Source organism: Antennarius striatus, chromosome 6 (assembly GCF_040054535.1).
Source record: "Antennarius striatus isolate MH-2024 chromosome 6, ASM4005453v1, whole genome shotgun sequence".
NCBI lineage: Eukaryota > Metazoa > Chordata > Actinopteri > Lophiiformes > Antennariidae > Antennarius > Antennarius striatus.
This window is the reverse complement of record NC_090781.1, coordinates 11,121,628-11,141,892: the sequence shown is the minus strand read 5'-3', so window position 1 is coordinate 11,141,892 and position 20,265 is coordinate 11,121,628. Positions and strand designations below refer to the sequence as shown.

The following is a 20,265-nucleotide window of genomic DNA, read 5'->3' as shown; positions in this document are numbered from 1 at the left end:
CAGTGTAAGACCATAAATCAAAGTTAGTGCTTTGAAGTATGAAAGTAGGTCAGAGCACTAGCTTTGATCTTTGACCTATGCAAGTAGGTCAGGGTAAAATTTTGAAATCAGGGGTGTCTTGGGATGTTGCAGTCTGTGATTGCCTTGGTTGTAGTTTAATAAATCTGTCACATTTTGACAATCTCTGTCAGCGTGGCTCAATGAGTCTTTGCAACCCAGCTGTTGGAGTAAAGGACTGAAATATTATCCTGGAGGAATCCACTCTGCGTCTTGTGAACTTGTTCTCTCCATCTGATGCACAGATGACAGCTGGTAACAGTTTTTTTGTTATCACCAATCAACAAACAAAGAAAAAGATTTTTAACTTTAAAAATCTTCCAATGTCTTCAGCACAGACTCTCCCTTTGGTCCAGAACACTGCTGCAGATAAAAGATAGAGTGTCATCAGTACAACAACAAACACTTGTTTTGCCTCTGTCTGTCTGACCCTCCCTGAACCACACCTACACTCTCTCACCTTACATTGGGAACCACCCAAACCCCATCGCAACAACTAGCCTCCAAGGACTTCTAATGTCAACGTCTGAAACACAGCTACAAGATATCCAGTGCTTTTATCCTTCCTGAATAAAGAACACAATAAAGATCATGGGCTCTTATGTGCAAAAATATCCACAATAATTTTCTATTGTTGTAAAATATTGTTCAGGCAGCAAAAAATAATAATACAGTATCAGAATAAGGAACTCTGTTTTGTATTTCCTTGTTGATTTTAAATTGGACCTTCTTGTTGAAATCAGATGGACCCATGAGTACATCCAGGTGTCAAAGTGAAAATTACCTGCCACCTCCCACGGCTATAGGCACTTAAACTTCAGTATTTGTTCAAACAGAGAGTGGTTGCCCATTTGTTTAATTGAGTCTCGCAATTTTCATCAACAGACGATAACAGGCTTGCCTTTTTGAGTGTGAACAGGGCAATTCTCAGACAAAAGAAGTTTTTACTCTCTTGTCTTTAGCAGCATCTCTGCTCTGAAAGTTACTCTTTAATGCCAGAATCAGGGAAATTCTCAGTATAGTTAGGAAGGTATTCATATTTGATTACACATGTGGAATAACAGAGATGATTGAGATATTTTAATAATATGAATATATATTAGATTCTAAACATTGATATAACCTGTGGCAGTGAATCCACAGTCATAAAGGAGTGCATATACGATGAGGTATGATTGTATGTATAACACACAAACCTCCTCACGGACGTTTCGCCACTTAAACCAGTGTAATTTTTTATAGTGAAGATTAAAATCATTTGGTGATTTCTCACACATATTGAGCCCTATGCTAAAGAGCTAATTAACAAGGGCTTTTATGGAGTTCAGAGACTTCTCTGACATCTTAATTAGATCTTAATGACTTTTCAGTTGGAATGACTGAACCGAGTACCCTAAGATGAGGCAAAATCGGTGCTGATATGCTGAGGGAAACAGGGAGGTTACTGATATTAGATATGAGCACGAGCAGGGAGGGGAGAGGAATAAATGTAAATGAGAAGACACAGGATTGCATTTTTGTTTGCTATTCTATAACTGGACATATAGTGTGTCATGTGTTATAAATAGGATATAATTAACACTGATATACTTTTCCTCGTATTAACGCTCCCTTTTCTATTCCTTCCTTTCCTCTCTTCCTGTGGCATGTGGGATTGTATAGTACTCAGTAATTACTATGCCCATGTCCCAGTAGCGTCACATCTCTGATGGGCCTCTTAATCAGATTCCTTGCATTTATTACCATGAAATTTTAGTCTTCTCAATCTGGAAATAACTAGGTATGCATTGCACAACTAATGGAGACAACCTGATAATGGTGTTTCTGGGAGATAGATGGCTGCTTAGATGCAATAATGTTTCTCAGTACTTTTATATTGTAGATTGTTTCCTATGGTCTGTGGTGGATGGAAGGAATCAAGTCCTTTGTTTATTGATAGGCAGGTCGAAAAAGCAATGCGTGTTCTGGTGATTCCAGACAAAGGACAGCTATGAAAAAACAATGAACTATATTGATTATTATTATTGACTGACCAAAGTCAATAATTTTGATGAATTGGTTTGGGGCTTGTGTCACCAGTACATCTACTGATGTTCACAATGTTTCTATATCCTTCCTGATTTTAATACAACAGCAGTTGGAAGTAAAGTATGTTGACCTTTTATTGCAAAACATTTGATGTCATTTAAACGTCATTACTACTCTAAATATAAAAGTACTATTCCCTAAGACTTTACCAGAAACAATTACAGAACATAACTAGAACCAATACAGTCACAGACTACAAAATCCCACGACACCCCTGAATTCAAACTTTTACCCTGACCCACCTGCATAGGTCAAAGATCAAAGCTAGTGCTCTGACCTACTGCGATTGATCAAAGCACTGGCTTTGATCTATGGTCTTACACTGGCCTTCTCCCTAGTATTTCTATCTTATCCAGTTCCTGAGGGTACAAAAGTTGAAATTTGACCGACTTTTGTCAAGGTCAAGGTCATCATCTAATTTTCATCCCTTTAGCCGCCCGAGTAATCTGCTTTTTGTTTCACCTTGCTATCTGCAACGGTTGCAAATATATTTGGTGGACATACTAACGAATGGTCAGTCGATCAGATGGACGAACACATGAACACTGGCAATTACAATACATCGCTGCTTTGAAGCCGGATGTAATACTGTAGAACCCTAATTTAACTTTCACATCTCTACCTGTGCTGAATGAATTTAATCCTCTGGGGTTTAGAGGCTAAGTGAAGCTTTAAGCCACTGAGGTATTCCACCACACTTATGTGGATGATGCACTGATGCACTTCTGGTAATCAAAAGTCTGACAATCTGTGACACATGCAAGTATTGGATGTATAGAACAATTACAGGGCGGCACGGTGGTGCAGTGGGTAGCGCTGTCACCTCACAACACGGCGGTTCCGGGTTCGAGTCCTGCTCTGTGCGGAGTTTGCATGCTCTCCCCGTGTCTGCGTGGGTTCTCTCCGGGTTCTCCGGCTTCCTCCCACGTCCAAAAGCGTACGCTTCAGGTTGCTTGGCCAGTCCCAAATTACCCGTAGGAGTGAGTGAGGGCTACATGTAATTCAAAAACTGCTCAGGATTTTTTCACAAAACCTGATTTACACATCACTTGGTTGGAATAGAGATTTTTATGTATTTTTTGTTGTTGTTGGTTTTGTTAGAAAAGCACTACTAACTCATAATTACATTCCCACAGTCAGCCATTGTTGCACACAAGAAACAAAGAGATACCAAAAAAATTACCATTGACAAGAAAGGGTCTAATTGATTAAAATCAAAGGTCAGTATGTATTTGCTAGATGACATACCAGTATTCTTTGTTGTTGTGGACACAGCTGGTCTCTACTGTCCATTACTCAAGTGCAGGCGTTAGAGGAGCGGTAGAGAGAGTAAGAAGAGAATCATGGGACCAGTGACGAGAGGCCAGAGAGACTGCAAACCAGAGGTTACATCAGACAAAGTGATGCAGGAGTAGCTAAACAGAAACGTTGTCTTGAAGCTAGGTGTGAGTAGCAGAACAAGCATTAAACAGAGTGTACTTTAAAGAATAAACTTAAACAGTACGGTAAATCTGTTGAGATGCTTTTTTGTGTGTATCCATGTCAGTTTATTATTTCATTCTTCTACCCAAGTCCTCTGTGTCATCCAATCCAATCCAATCCAATCCAATCTGTATTTGTTGAGCATTCTACCACAACCGCAGTCAACCAAAGTGCTGTACAGACAAATAAATAAAAAGAACAATTTTAAAAGTCATGTCTGTCCAATCTGAATTCTTGACAACAGTCACATTTTACCCATACCACACCCCCTGCAATACCTCAGCTAGGTACCCTTTTATACCCTGGCTTTTTTTCTCATTTGATCAGAATACTAATAATCTATCTGTCCATAAAAGAAAAGGCTTGAGACTCTTTGTGTGTGTGTGTGTGTGTGTGTGTGTGTGTGTGTGTGTGTGTGTGTGTGTGTGTGTGTGTGTGCGTGTGCGTGTGCGTGTGCGTGTGTGCGGGACACGCACGTGGCTGACTATGTCAGTCAGTGACTGCACTTAACTGTGTGTCTGTTTCCACACACGCAGGTTCACAGACGCAGATACAATCGTGATGGGGGACGTGACATATGGGGCGTGTTGCGTAGACGACTTCACCGCCCGAGCCCTGGGAGCCGACTTCATGGTGCACTATGGCCATAGTTGTCTCGGTGAGTGTATTTATCAATGTGGAGGTCCTCCATCACTTTGGATGTAGATTACTCCACACACAGGAAGAGGCTAAATGTCAAGTACACAAGATTTCACAAATAAGACGTCACAGCAGAGACCATCAGATGGAATTATTGAACAGTGTAAAACTTAACCAACTGGAGCAGGATGCCCAGCACTAGTATGGAATGAATATCAGACCTTTGGAGCCTGGACATCACATTTACCAGGCAGATCAATAGGGAACATGCATTAGAGTCATCCTTTGAAAAAATCATGCAGCTCTCAAAGACCTTCACCCTTGCCCCTGCTGTCTGTCTCTTACAAAACATGGAAGGAAATGTTAAATCAATAGCTGTGATATATCCCTGCCATAACAACCTCACCTTTCCAAAATACCAGAAATGATCAGCAGAATTTTAATACAGTGAAAAGCTCTCCCTTTGTTGGTTTGGACTTGACAGAAGTCTTTGTCTTTCACAATCGTGTAACAATAATGAGTACACGTATGTACCATTACATTTTTTATTTCTGGACCCCTCCCCTCCTTCCATCGAGGCATAGGCCGTTTTAGCAGGCTACTGAGTCTCAACACCTGATTACAGTCAGCCTGTTCTTCTCACAATGTAAACTGTTTTGTATTGTTTTTATGTAAAGCACCTTGGGCTACTCACTTTTTATGAAATGCGCTTTTTAAATATGGTTTGATTGATTGATTACAACAAGAATAAAATTACACATATTACACATATTCCTATTTAAACTCAGAAGAAACTATGAAAAGCACGACAAAGAAACCCAAACTACATCTAACAATTTCTAGGATGGCTCAGATTTATGGATGGGGGGGCTGAAAAGATCTGTTTTAACGGGTCTGTTCCTGATTTTCATCACAATCATCTGAACACTTTTTCAAGACGTCAGACTCTGGGAGATAAATGACTCTGTGTTCTGCCTGAATGAGAGAAACTGTTCGTCCTGTACTACTTTATTCTCTTTTGATTTCACGTGTATAAATGAGCACATGATTTGTCAAATCTCAAACGAGATGTAAAGTTACTTGGGGGGGGGGGGGGGGGCTAAAGGGACAAGGAAAAATCTAAATTTGACTTATTTTTATTATTTATCTTTCTAGTTTTAGTTATTTTCCGAAATGGTAAGACAATCATGTCATGTCACTTATTCGTTATCAATTTACGATTTAGTTACAAAACAAAGGAATCAGTTCACTTTGATTTTCGACAACACATCCAGTATTTGAGAAAGCAGGAGAAAGGGTAGATGTGTGCTCAGATAATGACAGGCCAACTACAGCTGTAAGAATGATCGCACCTTATTTTTAAGTGGATCATCATTACTTTGTTTACCTGACTCATTTCACAAGGATTTTGTAAATAAAGTTAGTGTCCACAAGTTCAGTTTGAGCCAGAGTCACCAGCATCAGCAGAACTCCTCCATTAACACTGTCATCTGCGCTTTATCAGGCACCATCTGGACCAACTGGAAGGTTGGTGACCCCAATGAATCAATGTGTAGAGAGATGATGCATATGCTGGATTTGGAAATTTCTGGAACCCGATTTTTTTTAATATGCATCCAAAAAAGATAGTGGATAGAAGTGCTGTGAGGTCAACGACACCAGTAAGAATGTCAACTGTAAAAAAATGAATTGATTCCAGTCTGAACACTTGTGAGTGGCTGATCAAAAAGATTAAAGATGCATCCTTAGGGATAATATAGACAATTAAATCAACTGCAAGGAAGGCCTTTGCCCTATCTTACAGTTAAACCAAGAGATAGCGAAGAATCACTCAACATATATCCTATATGTCTCATTTTTCACACCGGCAAGGAGTGTGAAAAGCGGTGGCGGCATGTGCTGCAGAGAGGAGAGGGGCACCGCGAACGCACTGTAATTGTTTGCATAATCGCTCTGTTGATGGAAGGTTGTGACAGACCCAAATCATCGCTGTCATATTTTTCCTATTGCTAAATATCATCATGTTATTATCACTGTCATTTCTGGCATCACGTTGGGGGATGTGTGTGCATCTCTAATGATAGTGATCACGAACATCCTGCATAATCTGTAATGTTTTATTCAGTTTCATTCAGGATTTAGATGCAATTTCTCTTTCGTCTCTTGTCTTTCTTCCTTCCATTTTCTTTCCTTCATAAATCTGTAAGAGTCTTATTGGTTTTCTTCTCTTAAGTCAAAGGGAAAATTTGTAAATAAATAAGTGTTAGCGTGCCAAGAATTATAATTTGTCCTTAATAGCAAGAAGTCTAAATCCTAGGTCGAACACCGGAGATGGAAGTCATCAAAACACAATGATATGGAGAAATGCAAAAAGTGCTGCAGTCCCCCTACTCGCTTAGAATACAACACATACCACTGCTTTTCACACTCCTCACTGATGTGTTCAAACTGAGGGAATGAGGCATTAATCTGCTGCACTATACTCTCCCACGCCTGCTTCTTTGCTTGTGCTGCAACGCTGAGGCTGAATATTTCTCTCAAAATGGTTTCACGCGTATTAATTAATTGCTGCCTGCTTGTTCTTTGATTTATGATACATTTACATGCCAACCAATGTCACTGCTTACACAGACATGAAGGCAATCATAGAAATTGATGAAAGCCGTGTCCCCCTGTATTAGATTAGCTTTTAAAATCCCAGCGTGATAAATAAACATTAGCAAATGAATACAAAAGCTTTTAGACGGCTATCAGAAACTAATCAGGACATGCATAGGCAACTGCAGTGGGAGGCCTTTCAACACAGAGTCATGCGATGTCATAATTAACATGTAGATAATGATAGATTGATTTTAGTGGCTTCCAGATAAGTGGAAATATTGAGAAGTATCCTTCGAAAAAATTTTTAATAAATTCCTTTAACTTTATCAAAAGGTTGATAAAGTTACAGGAATATCACATATTCAAATGAAAGATTTACACACCTCTAATTGTTAGTCGTGCATTGCTTTAAAGTAATCCTGTGCTAAAAACAAAACAAATATGGTACAAATTTCAGAAACTATATAGGAAAAATGTTAAATTAAATAAAGCAACTCTTGGCTGTAATCCCATTGTTTTGGTCATGTCATGCTGTTAATATTTGCCTAAATTTTTCATTGTATTTCAAAGACTGTAATTTATGCTACATAATGTTAGTCAATGGGTTTTGAGTTAGCCTTTCCTGACTGCACTCACACAAAGTTCATAAAATTAACACGTCTTTCATGTAATTTAAATCACATGTATAGCAGACTTGAAAAGGCATGAACCTAAATGCTGAACATAATAGGCACCAAGGTGACAGCTACTGTATATCTTTTTCTCTAACAGAAGAAGCTGTTATGGAAGAAGCTGTTAGGAAACAGTATGCTTGATGTCCTGGTGGGCTGAGTTCACATGATAATGCACAGTAATTCTCTATATTAGGAACTTCCCTGTATCTTTTAATAAATACAATACTTAAAGCATTTCCGCTGCACTTCTGCCTTATGTTCTGTTAAATGTAAAAAAAGGCAGCAACTCTTCAAGTTGTTTACAAATCATGTTCAAAACAAATTTATTGAAAAAAAAACCCCTGCAAAGTCCTCTTTAAATTGGACTTTCTTTTTTTTTTCTTGGCATTTACAACAGGGGATTTTCAGGCTTTAGTGTTCCAAGCGTCAGCTGCTGCGGTGCCATATTGAACCCTCTCTTTAAACTAGTTCTGTTTCCCCCCAGTCCTTCTTATGACCAGGTCCTGATTGATTCTACGGCTTTTAGCCCATGTTGTATTCACACATCACTGAGTTCATAGTTTCACAAGAAGTCAAGAATTACTGTAAAACTTGCACATTGTCTTAGTCTTCCACTTTTTGTGGGAATGTTTGCATACACATTTCGATCATAACTAAATTTACTCATTGTCTTGAGTTCCTCAGATTTGAGTAGCTAAAGAGTTTTGTGCAGATTCTTGCACTCAAACAGCTGGTCTGGAGGCGATGTGTTACATTTTGATATTGAGGAGAAGCTTTTCCGGCGGTTCAGAAGTGGTGCTATCTGGAGGAGGGAATAACTCTCATTACCTTGGCCTTGTAACTTTGCAAATGCTCATACATTGCATGTGGTACATGCCATCTATAAACAACTCATTGTCAACTCCAACACATTGCAGCTTCATCAGCGCTGAATGAAACCATCTTCATCTTCCACTCACCCATAAAACAGCGCTGGCCAACTTCATTGTCTGTCCTATGTTTGATTGAATTACCTACTTATTATAAATCCCCATTATTAGAAATACAAAAACGCTCCCTGTTCCAACTCATGCCTTGCTTTGTTTATGTAGACCTTACACTTTCACATTTTCCGTATTTCTACTTTGATCATGTTATTGCTACCAAATTATTTCTGTACTCACAAACCAGAATGGTCTATGCTGGGTAGTGCTATTGCTGTATTAAACAGATGAGTAAAACAATTGATGGGTGAAGTGCATTCTGTCCATCTCATTGACTGTGTCTTTAACTGCAACGCCCCAGCGTATTTAGACTGTTATGTAAAGAAAGATCAATGTCACTTTTATTTGCTCTTTTATGTTTTGGGAATCCCCATAAACAAGCAACAGACAGCTGTTAGCCACTGTCTGCATGTTTGTTTGTTTTTAACTCCTGCTGTCCCTACTAGCCTCAGGATAATTTTAACTCCTTGGTTTCCTACTCAACATGTTTCCAAATCTACTTCCATCTCCTTTTTCCTCCCTCTCAACTGACATACGGAGTATCCAATTACTTTTTCCACTTCTCTCTTCCATGTCCTAGAATTTAAATAGAACATTATTAAATCACCCCCATCCCCAATATTGAATTTCCCAGCCTGCTTTCAAAAGAATTTCTCAATCCCTTAATTCTTTGAAAAGAAGTGTATCTAACAGATCTTCAGGCTCTTTCAGCCCACCCCTCCCTACACTGCTAGTGCCTCTCTCTCTTCCATTTGCTTTAATCTAGGCCATCAAGTGAGCAGCACTAGCTCATAGAACCTTTCTACCATAATGGGCCATTTGCCTAATCATAACAAAGAAGCCCCTTTGCTCTCGCTTTGACAATCAAATGTTACAAAAGGATGATCAACACAAATGATGATTACACTTCCTTAATCGTTCCCATTCCCTTGGTTTTCTTAAACTCTCTTAGATTTTTTTTTTTCATCATATAACCTGGAACTCCAGCTACCTCTCCGTGGGCTGGCTGCACAATAAATGGCCTGTGAAATTAATGGCGTTAATTGTAATTGCACATATCCCTTCCCCTTTCCTAAATAATGGAGGTTTTGGCATCAGTTCTTGCATGTGCCGGAGATTTACACTGAACAAGGTTCAGTTATATTACATGCGAGCTATATAGGCGCATGCCCTGCGTTCCCATATCACTGCATCACTGAACATGTACTGTGTGTTAATGTTTCAGCCCCCATCAATAGTGTAGCACAGACATATCTGACATAACAGATTGAATTATTCATCTGTCTCTTCCCTTTGTCTTTGTCTCTCTGCAGTCCCCGTAGACTCCACTGCAGGAATTAAGATGCTGTATGTGTTTGTAGACATCCAAATGGACAATGCACACTTTCTGGACACAGTCAAGTTCAACTTCCCTACTGGACAGTCTCTGGCTCTCGTCAGTACTATTCAGTTTGTGTCCACACTGCAGGTAAAATAAGCTCAGGGTCTGTCTGATTTGGGTGTACATTTGCATGCATACTATTGTACCTTTACCAGATTAATCTCCTTTAATGTTGCACATTTTCTTTTCCAACCAACATTTTTTGTCTGTATATTGTAGAAAAACTCACAACTGTGTGTGCATTCGTACTGTATATCTCATTGTTTCCTGGCTTTTACAAGCAAACTCACAGTCCACACATAAGTTCTGTTCAAGTGTGGGTTTGAGAAACCTTGCTGCAGCTATTTTGGATTTGAAAGAGGGAATGAACTCAGGAGGCCTTGCTGTTTAACATCACGCTCATCATTTCTCCTCACATAAGCAGCAGCAGCAGCAGCTGTATTATTTAGCTTTAATTTATTATTCTGCAAAACAGCTTCCTCTCTGTTCCGTCATTGGCTTTGCTGCTGTCATTTACCATGTTCTACCAACACCTCCCCTTTCTGATATAATCGATAGTATTTTTAAACCATTCTCTGCCCATGAGGGCCATATTTCATGTTGATATGTTTGAGTGTCTTGATATGTTTGAGTGTCTGGACAACTACAGCTAAATTTTGGACAACTAGAGCTAATGGACAACTTCAGCTAATGTGACCAGGGAGACTGGACAACTACAGCTAATGTGATCAGGGAGACAGGTAGGAGAGTACTTGGTGTGTCATCTGGAAGGAAAGTAGATAAGGAGACTTGGTGGTGGAATGAGGAGGTACAGGAGTGTATACAGAGAATGAGGTTAGCTAAAAAGTGGGACATTGAGAGGACTGAAAAGAGTAGACAGGAGTACAGGGAGATGCAGCATACCATGAAGGTAGAGGTAGCAAAGGCCAAACAAGGGGCTTATGATGACTTGTATGCTAGGCTGGACAGTAAGGAGGGAGAGACTGATCTATACAGGCTGGCAAGACAGAGAGACAGCGATGGGAAAGACGTGCAGCAGGTTAGGGTGATTAAGGATAGGGATGGAAGTCTATTGACAGGTGCCAGTAGTGTGATGGGAAGATGGAAAGAGTACTTTGAAGAGTTGATGAACGTGGAAAGTGAGAGAGAACAAAGACTAAAAGAGGTGACTGTAGCAAGGATTAGCCAGGATGAAGTGAGGAGGACATTGAAGAGGATGAAGAGTGGAAAGGCAGTCGGTCCTGATGATATACCTATAGAGGTTTGGAAGTGCCAAAGGTGGTAGTAGAGTTTTTGAGTGGGTTGTTCAACAGGATCTTAGATAGTGAGAAGATGCCTGAGGAATGGAGGAGAAGTGTGCTGGTGCCCATTTTTAAGAACAAGGGAGATGTGCAGAGTTGTGGCAACTACAGAGGAATAAAGCTGATGAGCCATACAATGAAGTTATGGGAAAGAGTAGTGGAAGCTAGACTAAGGGCAGAAGTGAGCATCTGTGAGCAGCAGTATGGTTTCATGCCAAAAAGAGTACTACAGATGTAGTATTTGCTTTGAGGATGTTGATAGAGATGTACAGAGCATTGTGTTTTTGTAGACCTGGAGAAAGCTTATGACAGGGTGCCCAGAGAGGAACTGTGGTATTGTATGAGGAAGTCTGGAGTGGCAGAGAAGTATGTTAGAGCGGTGCAGGACATGTATGAGGACTGTAAGGCAATGGTGAGGTGTGCTGTAGGTATGACGGAGGAGTTTGAGGTGGAGGTGGGACTGTATCAGGGATCTGCTCTGCGCCCCTTCTTGTTCGCTATGGTGATGGACAGGCGGACAGATGAGGTTCGACAGGAATCTCCATGGACTATGATGTTTGCAGATGACATTGTGATCTGCAGTGAGAGCAGGGAACAGGTGGAGGAGAAGCTAGAGAGGTGGAGGTTTGTCCTGGAAAGGAGAGGAATGAAGGTTAGCCACAGTAAGACAGAGTACATGTGTGTGAATGAGAGGGACCCAAGTGGAAGAGTGAGGTTACAGGGAGAAGAGATCAAGAAGGTGGAGGATTTTAAGTACTTATGGTCAATAGTCCAGAGCAATGGAGTGTGTGGAAAAGAGGTGAAGAAGCATGTACAGGCAGGATGGAACGGGTGGAGAAAAGTGTCAGGTGTGATGTGTGATAGAAGAGTTTCAGCTAAAATGAAAGGAAAGGTGTACAAAACTGTGGTGAGACCAGCGATGTTGTTTGGTCTAGAGACAGTGTCACTGAGGAAAAGACTGGAGGTAGCAGAGATGAAGATGTTGAGGTTCTCTTTGGGAGTGACTAGGTTGGATAGGATCAGGAATGAGTACATCAGAGGGACAGCACATGTTAGAGGTTTTGGAGATAAAGTCAGAGAGGCCAGACTGAGATGGTTTGGACATGTCCAGAGGAGAGATAGTGAATATATTGGTAGAAGGACGCTGAGTTTTGAACTGCCAGGCAGGAGGCCTAGAGGAAGACCAAAGAGGAGGTTTATGGATGTAGTGAAAGAGGACATGAAGGTAGTTGGTGTGGGAGTAGAGGATGCAGAAGACAAGGTTAGATGGAGGCAACTGATTTGCTGTGGCGACCCCTGAATGGAAAAGCCAAAAGGAAAAGAAGAAGATGTTTTAGTGTCTGTGTGTGTGTGTGTGTGTGTGTGTGTGTGTGTGTGTGTGTGTGTGTGTGTGTGTGTGTGTGTGTGTGTGTGTGTGTGTGTGTGTGTGTGTGTGTGTGTGTGTGTGTGTGTGTGTGTGTGTGTGTGTGTGTGTGTGTGTGTGTGTGTGTGTGTGTGTGTGTGTGTGTGTGTTTGTTCTTGCATGTTGAATTCATATGAGCCCCGCTTTGGCTCCTTATATTGTGTGGGCTTGTTGGGTCACACAGTAAAGGCAGGAGAAGCAGGGAGTTCACCCCTACTCCCTGTGGACTGCCTTAAATTAGTCTTAAACCAGGCAGAAGAACAGGCTTATTTTTCCTCTCGTTTGTATTGATTTCATGTCTCATCTTCTTACTTCACTCAAATGAATATGGGTTGAAAACGTGTTTTCGGAATGCGCTTGCCAGAAAATACTTACTTTGTTCATGCAGTGATATTAACGGTGCAATAGCCACGTATTGTCATGTGGACACTTTTTCTCTGTACTTTGCTGAATCAGAAATTCATACACATTGCCTTGTTTGGATCATCAATCTTTTTCATTTTACCTTGACTTTTTTTCTCTTTATGTACATACTTATTCTAGTTTTCTGTGTCAGTTATATACATTTCCTGAACCTTTCTTGTTAGCTGTCCTTTATGAAAAGGTAAAACAAGATGTAATATGAATACATGAATCACGGAGGTTGAATTCTTCATTAATCTCCCTTTCCATGTCATGAAGAGCCTGTATTTATGCTCATATTCAGTATTTTTTTTAGTTATACTTTATTTGATGATTCCCTTTCTTTTCAGCCTTAAGGATCGTTGACCTGTTTATTCAGAATTCTGCACTATTTCCTATGTTTTTTCTATTCATTAGAATAGAAAAAGTCTCATGAATTTTTCTATTCATTAGAATAAAGAAATGCTAAGAATTTCTCTATGTATACAGAAAAATTCATTGTATACATATATATATATACTGTATATGTATATATGTGTGTGTGTGTGTGTGTGTGTATATATACTTTTTTTCCTTAAGGTCGAGTTTGATCTGCTGTTTAACAACATAAGAAGAAGAGAAATGTGTCCATCAACTCTTTGTGGATGTGAGCACAGGGCCTCTTGACGTGTAAAGCCCTATTGACGTGTACAAGTCCTGAACGATATTGGATGTCTCTTTTTGAAGAGCGCTTTCCAACCTAAGGCTTCTCTGAAACAAACAAAAAAAAAGTGTTCAAGGTGAGCTTCAAAACATCAAATCGTCTGACTACCCATATATCTCTCCCCACCTCCATGCTGCAGGCTGTAAGTACAGCCCTGAAGCCAGATTACGATGTGCTGGTCCCACAATGTCGACCTCTGTCACCAGGAGAAATTTTAGGCTGTACCTCCCCTCACTTGGAACACCACGTCAATGCAATAATGTAAGAACACTCTTTCCTCCTGTCTTCTTTCTCATAGTTTCAGCCCTAGTCCTGTCCTCCCTTCTTGTTCGTTAGTAGAGATATCCAGACAACCAAAGATATCCAGCTTTGACTCATCTAGACCTCTCGCTGCCATAATTAGGCCTGCCACCACAAAGATCACCCATGTGACGTGAGGAATAATTAGTGCAATATTACATCAGTGACAATACTGTGACAAGGAGGCATGTCAAGCCATATCTGTCTGTCTGTGTAAAGACATCTCTGTTCCATTTGTCTTAATTGGAAATAATAATATGACTCCGGTAGGCAGCTGCATGCCAGACGTCATAAACACTGTGCATGTGAGACCCGTCAAAGTGATTCACATTCTTGCTCTTCGTCATACTGCAGGCAGGAGGGTGCACTGGCAAATTAACAGATCTGGCAACAAACAACACTCCCCCCCCCCCCCCACAGCGACTTTGTGTCTATACAGGGGTTTTTCTAAACCAGGTAACAGGAATGCTGCGCTCTTTTCTTTTGGCACTCTGAACAAAATGTCAGCCAAGCCATAGATGCCATACTTTATACTAATGTACACAACAGTCCTCTGTGTAAATGTCAACATATTCCTCATTATATATGTATATGTAATTCAATCAATGTATAATAAATTCTTAAATAATATAGTCTGAAACATCTGAGATATATATACAGTGCTTCCTCACGCATCAACGCTAGTGACTTCACCTGATCACGGATTTTTGGTAGGCAGCCACGTGTACCGTACGCGCATTCAATTGGCTGACGGCATCTGGAAGTGCGCTATGTTCCGTGAGTCTCGGACTTACGTGAGACACAAAGGTGCTTTAAACAGTCGATAAGAGTGTGGGAAAAGGCAATACAGATAGGAGATGTTTTAATATCAGTATGGGGAGGGTTCATAAACATTTAAATTACTGTAAATAATAGAATAAATAGTTTATCATTCTGTCGCGGAATTTTTTAATCATGTGTGGTTCCTGGAACGCATTCTGAGACTTCTGACAGCACACTTGTGGATGCTGTCAGCCAATAGAATGCGCGTACAGTATCATGTAACTACTAAAAATCTGCGATGAGATGAAGCCGCATGTGTTGATGCAAGAATGTGCTAAGAAATACTCTCTCTATATATATGTGTGTGTGTGTGTGTGTGTGTGTGTGTGTGTGTGTGTGTGTGTGTGTGTGTGTGTGTGTGTGTGTGTGTGTGTTTGTGTGTATGTATGTATGTATGTATGTATGGAGAGAGCGAGAGAGAGAGAGAAAGAGAGAGTTCTGTTCATTGGTCTTTGGTGCCGTGTTATGAGTTTCCATAAAGCTTATGTACAGAATCAACTGACTTGTAGTCCAAGTGTCACAGTCTCATGTCCTTTTCACATGCGGCACAAAGAAAGCCAGGGATTCTCTGGGGTTAAAGAAGATTAAGTTTTTCTGCTGTCACAGAGCTGATAAAGATGATACTGAAAGCGAGATCAGGACCATGCAGGGGATCGATCAGGCAAAGAATACAAGAGGAAACAATTTCTCCCCTAGGTCGCCTTGGAATGCTCCATTTTCACACTTTTTAAAGCTCTGCACCTCGCCCTCATATATTCTAGAAAAGCCCTGCTATACATCTCATGTAGTTCTGTACTTGAGTAAATCCGATGCTTTGTGATATCTAGTGAATTAAATTAATTCCCCAGGTATAATAATGTCTCGGTGCATCACCCGGTTATGTGTGATCTGCCCACATCTAGTGTTAGTCCATGAGATTAAAACCTCTCATCGCATAAGATTTAAATAGCTACATAAGGTCAAGCTTGGTATATGCATAATCCAGTCCCTCTGGGAGTGAAAGGTGTGTCTGTTAGGGTGTGTAGTCAGAGCTTTCTGCATGTGAAAGAAGTAGAAGGGTTAGGGTATGCTTCACCTGCTAATCCAATGTGCCTTGTCTTTGATGTGTGAGTTAAATTGTGTAGGGATGAGATTGGAGAGAGAATCAATTCTTCTCTTCACCCCTCCTCTGTCTCTGTCTCTGTCTCTCTCTTGTCTGTCTCTCATTCTCTCACTGTGATTTTCTCTTTCTCAAACAGTCATTCAATACTCTAAGCTCAGATGTCGTCAGAATTGCACTGAATTTTCCTGCCTCTATGGCACGATAGCAAGAACCAAAACATCCTGTAAACCCTTTGGAATGTCGTGCAAAGAAGTGTGATCTTGTTTGTTGGATTAGTAGCTATTATTTAACTCAAATTGTCATCATACTGTGGATTATCCACAAGTTCAAACAACAACAGAAATAAAACAAGCTCTTTCTACCAGCTCCTGTTTTTCCATTACCTTTCACAAATTTATATTACACATGCAAAAATTTTATAGTCGACCTTGTGTTATTGTACAGCAAGGAGTCAGCAATTCTAAAATGTTGTTTGTAGCTGAACGTTACCTCAGCTTTGAGCTGCTTCTGCATCATATAGAATGAGAACTGACGTCCTTGAGGGGCCATCTCGTAGCTTTAGAAAGGACATAGCATTGCAATCATCTGGATTGTGCTGTCACAAAGAACAGTAGAGAATGTTTCATTTCTGCAGGGACAGACAGGAACATGAGCTTCATAAAGCCACGAACAAATGACGACAGCTGCTGTTTGAGGGTGAAAGGTTTTTAAATGGTGAAACATGATCATGTGAGAAAGCTGAATGAAGAGAAAGTGACCAACAGAGGTGTGTTTCTCATTTGGTGTTTGTCATAGGACTCGCACAGTGACATGAACATGTGTGGTAAACAACCAAACACAAATTTAAAAATATAGTCTTGACAAGGAAAGTCTCAGGTAGTCTGCAAGGCAGTCCACCCATATCGAACCCCAAGCTGCTCTAAAGGCTGACCAGTGGGTGGGTGTAATTGTATATCCTGTCTCCTGGCATACTGAGACTGTGCAGTAATTAGGAGTTCTGACCTGAAACCTCTCACACTAATAGCAGTGCTATCCTCAGACTGGCCCTGAGAGGGTGGTTTATATAAGAGCGTTGCTGCCGCTTGTATTTTCAGGCACCTACATGCTTCTTTGTGCATGATTTTGAACTCTACTGCTAGTTGGGCTCCACTGAATACCAGCACCAGACCAAGGGTTAATTAGAGGACCTTTCATTCTGTAAGCAGGATGCTTCACTTGTTGGGATCACATTGTAGAACAGTGTAGATGGACAGACTGTCTTCTCAAGCCTCAGGTACTCTGCATTAAAAAAAAATATAAAAAAATTTTGGTCATCTGGTGAAAGGCTTCAGGGTGGAATGGTTTTAAAATAGAGCAAGAGTTAAATCTACTGGAGAAGATAGAAGGAAATAGAAGAGGATAAGAATAGGATCGGAGGCCAATATTTATTGCTATTGCTGTTAGTGTGGTACTATTTACACAATATCCTTTGATTGTCTAGAAGTTATATCCTTTTTTTCATTATTCTTTTATCTGCTTCCAATATTGATTAGTATTTTTTCTATAGTTATCTGGGAGATGGAAGATTTCACCTGGAGTCAATCATGATAGCAAACCCAGATATCCCTGCCTACAGGTATTGTATCCACATGTCATATATGTTTTCATTTTTTTTGTAATTTCTATATTAATGCAATGTATAAATTTCAGATTGTTGTCAATTAATATTTTACCTTTAATAATCACAAAAAATTGGAGAAAATTTTTAAATATGTAATAAAGTGACTTTAAATATGTCAAACCTGGGAGAAAAAGAAATGTATTATTTTTTTAATAGATCAATCAATCAGTTAAGTAATTACTTGGATGGGCTAACATCTGTTAGATACTCAAAAGAATGTTTTGTTGTTAGAAATGGTGTCGCTAAACGCCTTTCAAATCAAAGACTCCCTTGCACCCGCCTTATTTCAGTGACATGATAACACTTTGTGAGGATGGAGTTGGGTGTTAATGAGGTCTGGATAGTATGCAAGATAAAATTGTGTCATTAAAGGCATGCACTGTTGCACAGCTCACAGATCTCTCTCCTAAACAAGATTCTAATCTCAAGTGAGCCTCTTGTACAGGAGAAAAGATCATTCGCTCAGAAATACCTCAGTTTGTCCTAAATATGCTAACTCCTTTCATACTTGATGGGTTTTTCTGGTTGGATTTTTTTTTCATCTTTATCGTCTTTCCCTATTGTTCACATGTCTACTATATTTCATCTTTGAACTGGACACGTAAACATTAGTGTTTGCTTATGTTTGTAAATCTGTCTGTCTTTCCTGTTCTTTCCATTTGTTCATAGATACGACCCCTACAGTAAGGTGTTCACCAGGGAGTACTATGACCACAAGGCTATGCGTGCCTTAAGACTGCAGGCTATTGACAAGGCTCGATTAGCCAAGAAATGGGGCCTGATTTTGGGCACTCTTGGCCGACAAGGCAGCCCAAAAGTCCTAGAGGTGGGTCGGTATCCTCATTTAAACAGTTTACAATGTAATACCATGTTCATCATTGAAGGTTGGTCTGAACAGAGATTTTCTGTCATGAACTGATTGGACAATGGGAACTTGTTGAATATTTAGGATGGTGACATCATATAGCTACAGAAAGTCCCATCCATGAGTCCGCTGTAGTTCTCAATGATCGCTAATAAAGAGTATTGCTGCTAGGATTGTAAAATTTTCATTTTGTTTTATCAATTTTGCAATGAAAGTGTTAGTTAATCAAACCCAAAAAATTGCAGTACAGAAGAAGCCTTTCTTTTCCTCAGTCAACCCATTTCTGCAATTGATTTTGGCTTTTTTTGCACAGCCCAATTTCAGTGAATTGAATTATTGATACTAATGTCGCTATTCAGCGAATTGCCAAACTAAATGAAAAATACGAATTATACTAATCCCGAGAAACTGGTCCATTAAGGGCAGAAACACCAGTGAGAAACTCATTTGTTGCAAGTGTGAACTATTACCACATTAGCTTGACCACAACTCTTTTTGGACATGTTAATTGTAGGACTGGGAAGCTGTCCCTGGTTACTGCTGCCTCTTTTGTCCCTCAGCTACCTGTTACATCTTGCTGTGTTGATCCTCTTTGGCTTCACATGTTGTCTTTCTTGATAAACTTCCCTTTCGAAGGAAGGAATTTTAGCTCATTAGTTTACATTGTTATATGGTAGAATGTGTTGACCCTCCACTTGAATCTGAATCCATAATTTCATGGTATCAAGCAGACATGTATTACAAAGTGGGACATGAATAAAAACATCCCTTAACTCTCCTGGAAGTACCTGTCACAGGTCAGAATACTTCTCAAGTAATGGAGCAGAAATCTCTGTGATGGCAGCAGGTCACTGAAATGACACTCATATCTTTGTCCTAAAGAAATTCTGGTGATGTGTTCTTTTTTATTTTTATTTAGTCCAGTTTTCTGCGTTTTTCAGCAATATTTCAGACTAAGCACCAAAACCCAAAGCTTCAAAGATAGAGTCAGCAAGAGAACCACATTGCTTTAACTGGATAAACACTTAAATTATCTGTCCTGAGGAGTTTGTTTTCTCACTACTACCTGTCCACTTACAGGAAAGTTACCCAGAATTTTGCACATTATTTGTAGATTGAGGACGGCCAAACGAATGAAGCATTTGATTTTACTGGAGATCCAAATCATTATTGGTCAAGTATCATTTCTATTCAAATTAATATCTATACCAAATTGAGTTCAGTCTGACATATATGTTGTACAAATTTTTGTGCTTGTGGATGCTATAAGAACAAATAATTACAATTATTACTATATGATATACTGGTCGATATACTGGTCGAAATATTACTGTATGATATACTGGTCGATATATTGGTCAAAGAAGAAGAGGAGGAAAGTGTGTTCGTATGAAGAGGGAGAAGAGGAACACCAAGAGTATAGGATTGAGAGTAGCGACATTGAATGTTGGGACTATGACAGGAAAAGGTAGAGAGTTGGTTGAAATGATGCAGAGGAGGAAGGTAGACATACTGTGTGTCCAGGAGACCAGGTGGAAAAGTAACACAGCTAGAAGTTTAGGAGCAGGGTTCAAGATGTTCTATCATTGTGCAGATAAGAAGAGAAATGGAGTAGGAGTTATCTTGAAGGAGGAGTTGCTGTGGAGGAGTATGCTCCACAGGTAAGATATGAGCTGGAGGAGAAGGAGAAATTCTGGTTGTACTTTGATGAATTGATGCAGAGCATACCTAGAAGTGAGAAAGTTGTCATTGGTGCAGACTTCAATGGACATGTTTGTACAGGAAACGGAGGTGATGAGGAGG

At 39.9% G+C, this 20,265-nt stretch overlaps 1 protein-coding gene across 1 annotated transcript in view; it reads left to right on the top strand.

Annotated features, from left to right (window-relative positions):
• Positions 1-20,265, top strand: part of dph1 (diphthamide biosynthesis 1) — a 62,515-nt gene that overhangs the window by 30,278 nt on the left and 11,972 nt on the right. The window contains exons 4-8 of the mRNA XM_068317582.1: positions 4,164-4,285; positions 9,838-9,992; positions 13,853-13,974; positions 17,484-17,552; positions 18,267-18,423. Of these exons, the coding sequence (XP_068173683.1) occupies positions 4,164-4,285; positions 9,838-9,992; positions 13,853-13,974; positions 17,484-17,552; positions 18,267-18,423 (625 nt within the window). The remainder of the gene's footprint in view (positions 1-4,163; positions 4,286-9,837; positions 9,993-13,852; positions 13,975-17,483; positions 17,553-18,266; positions 18,424-20,265) is intronic.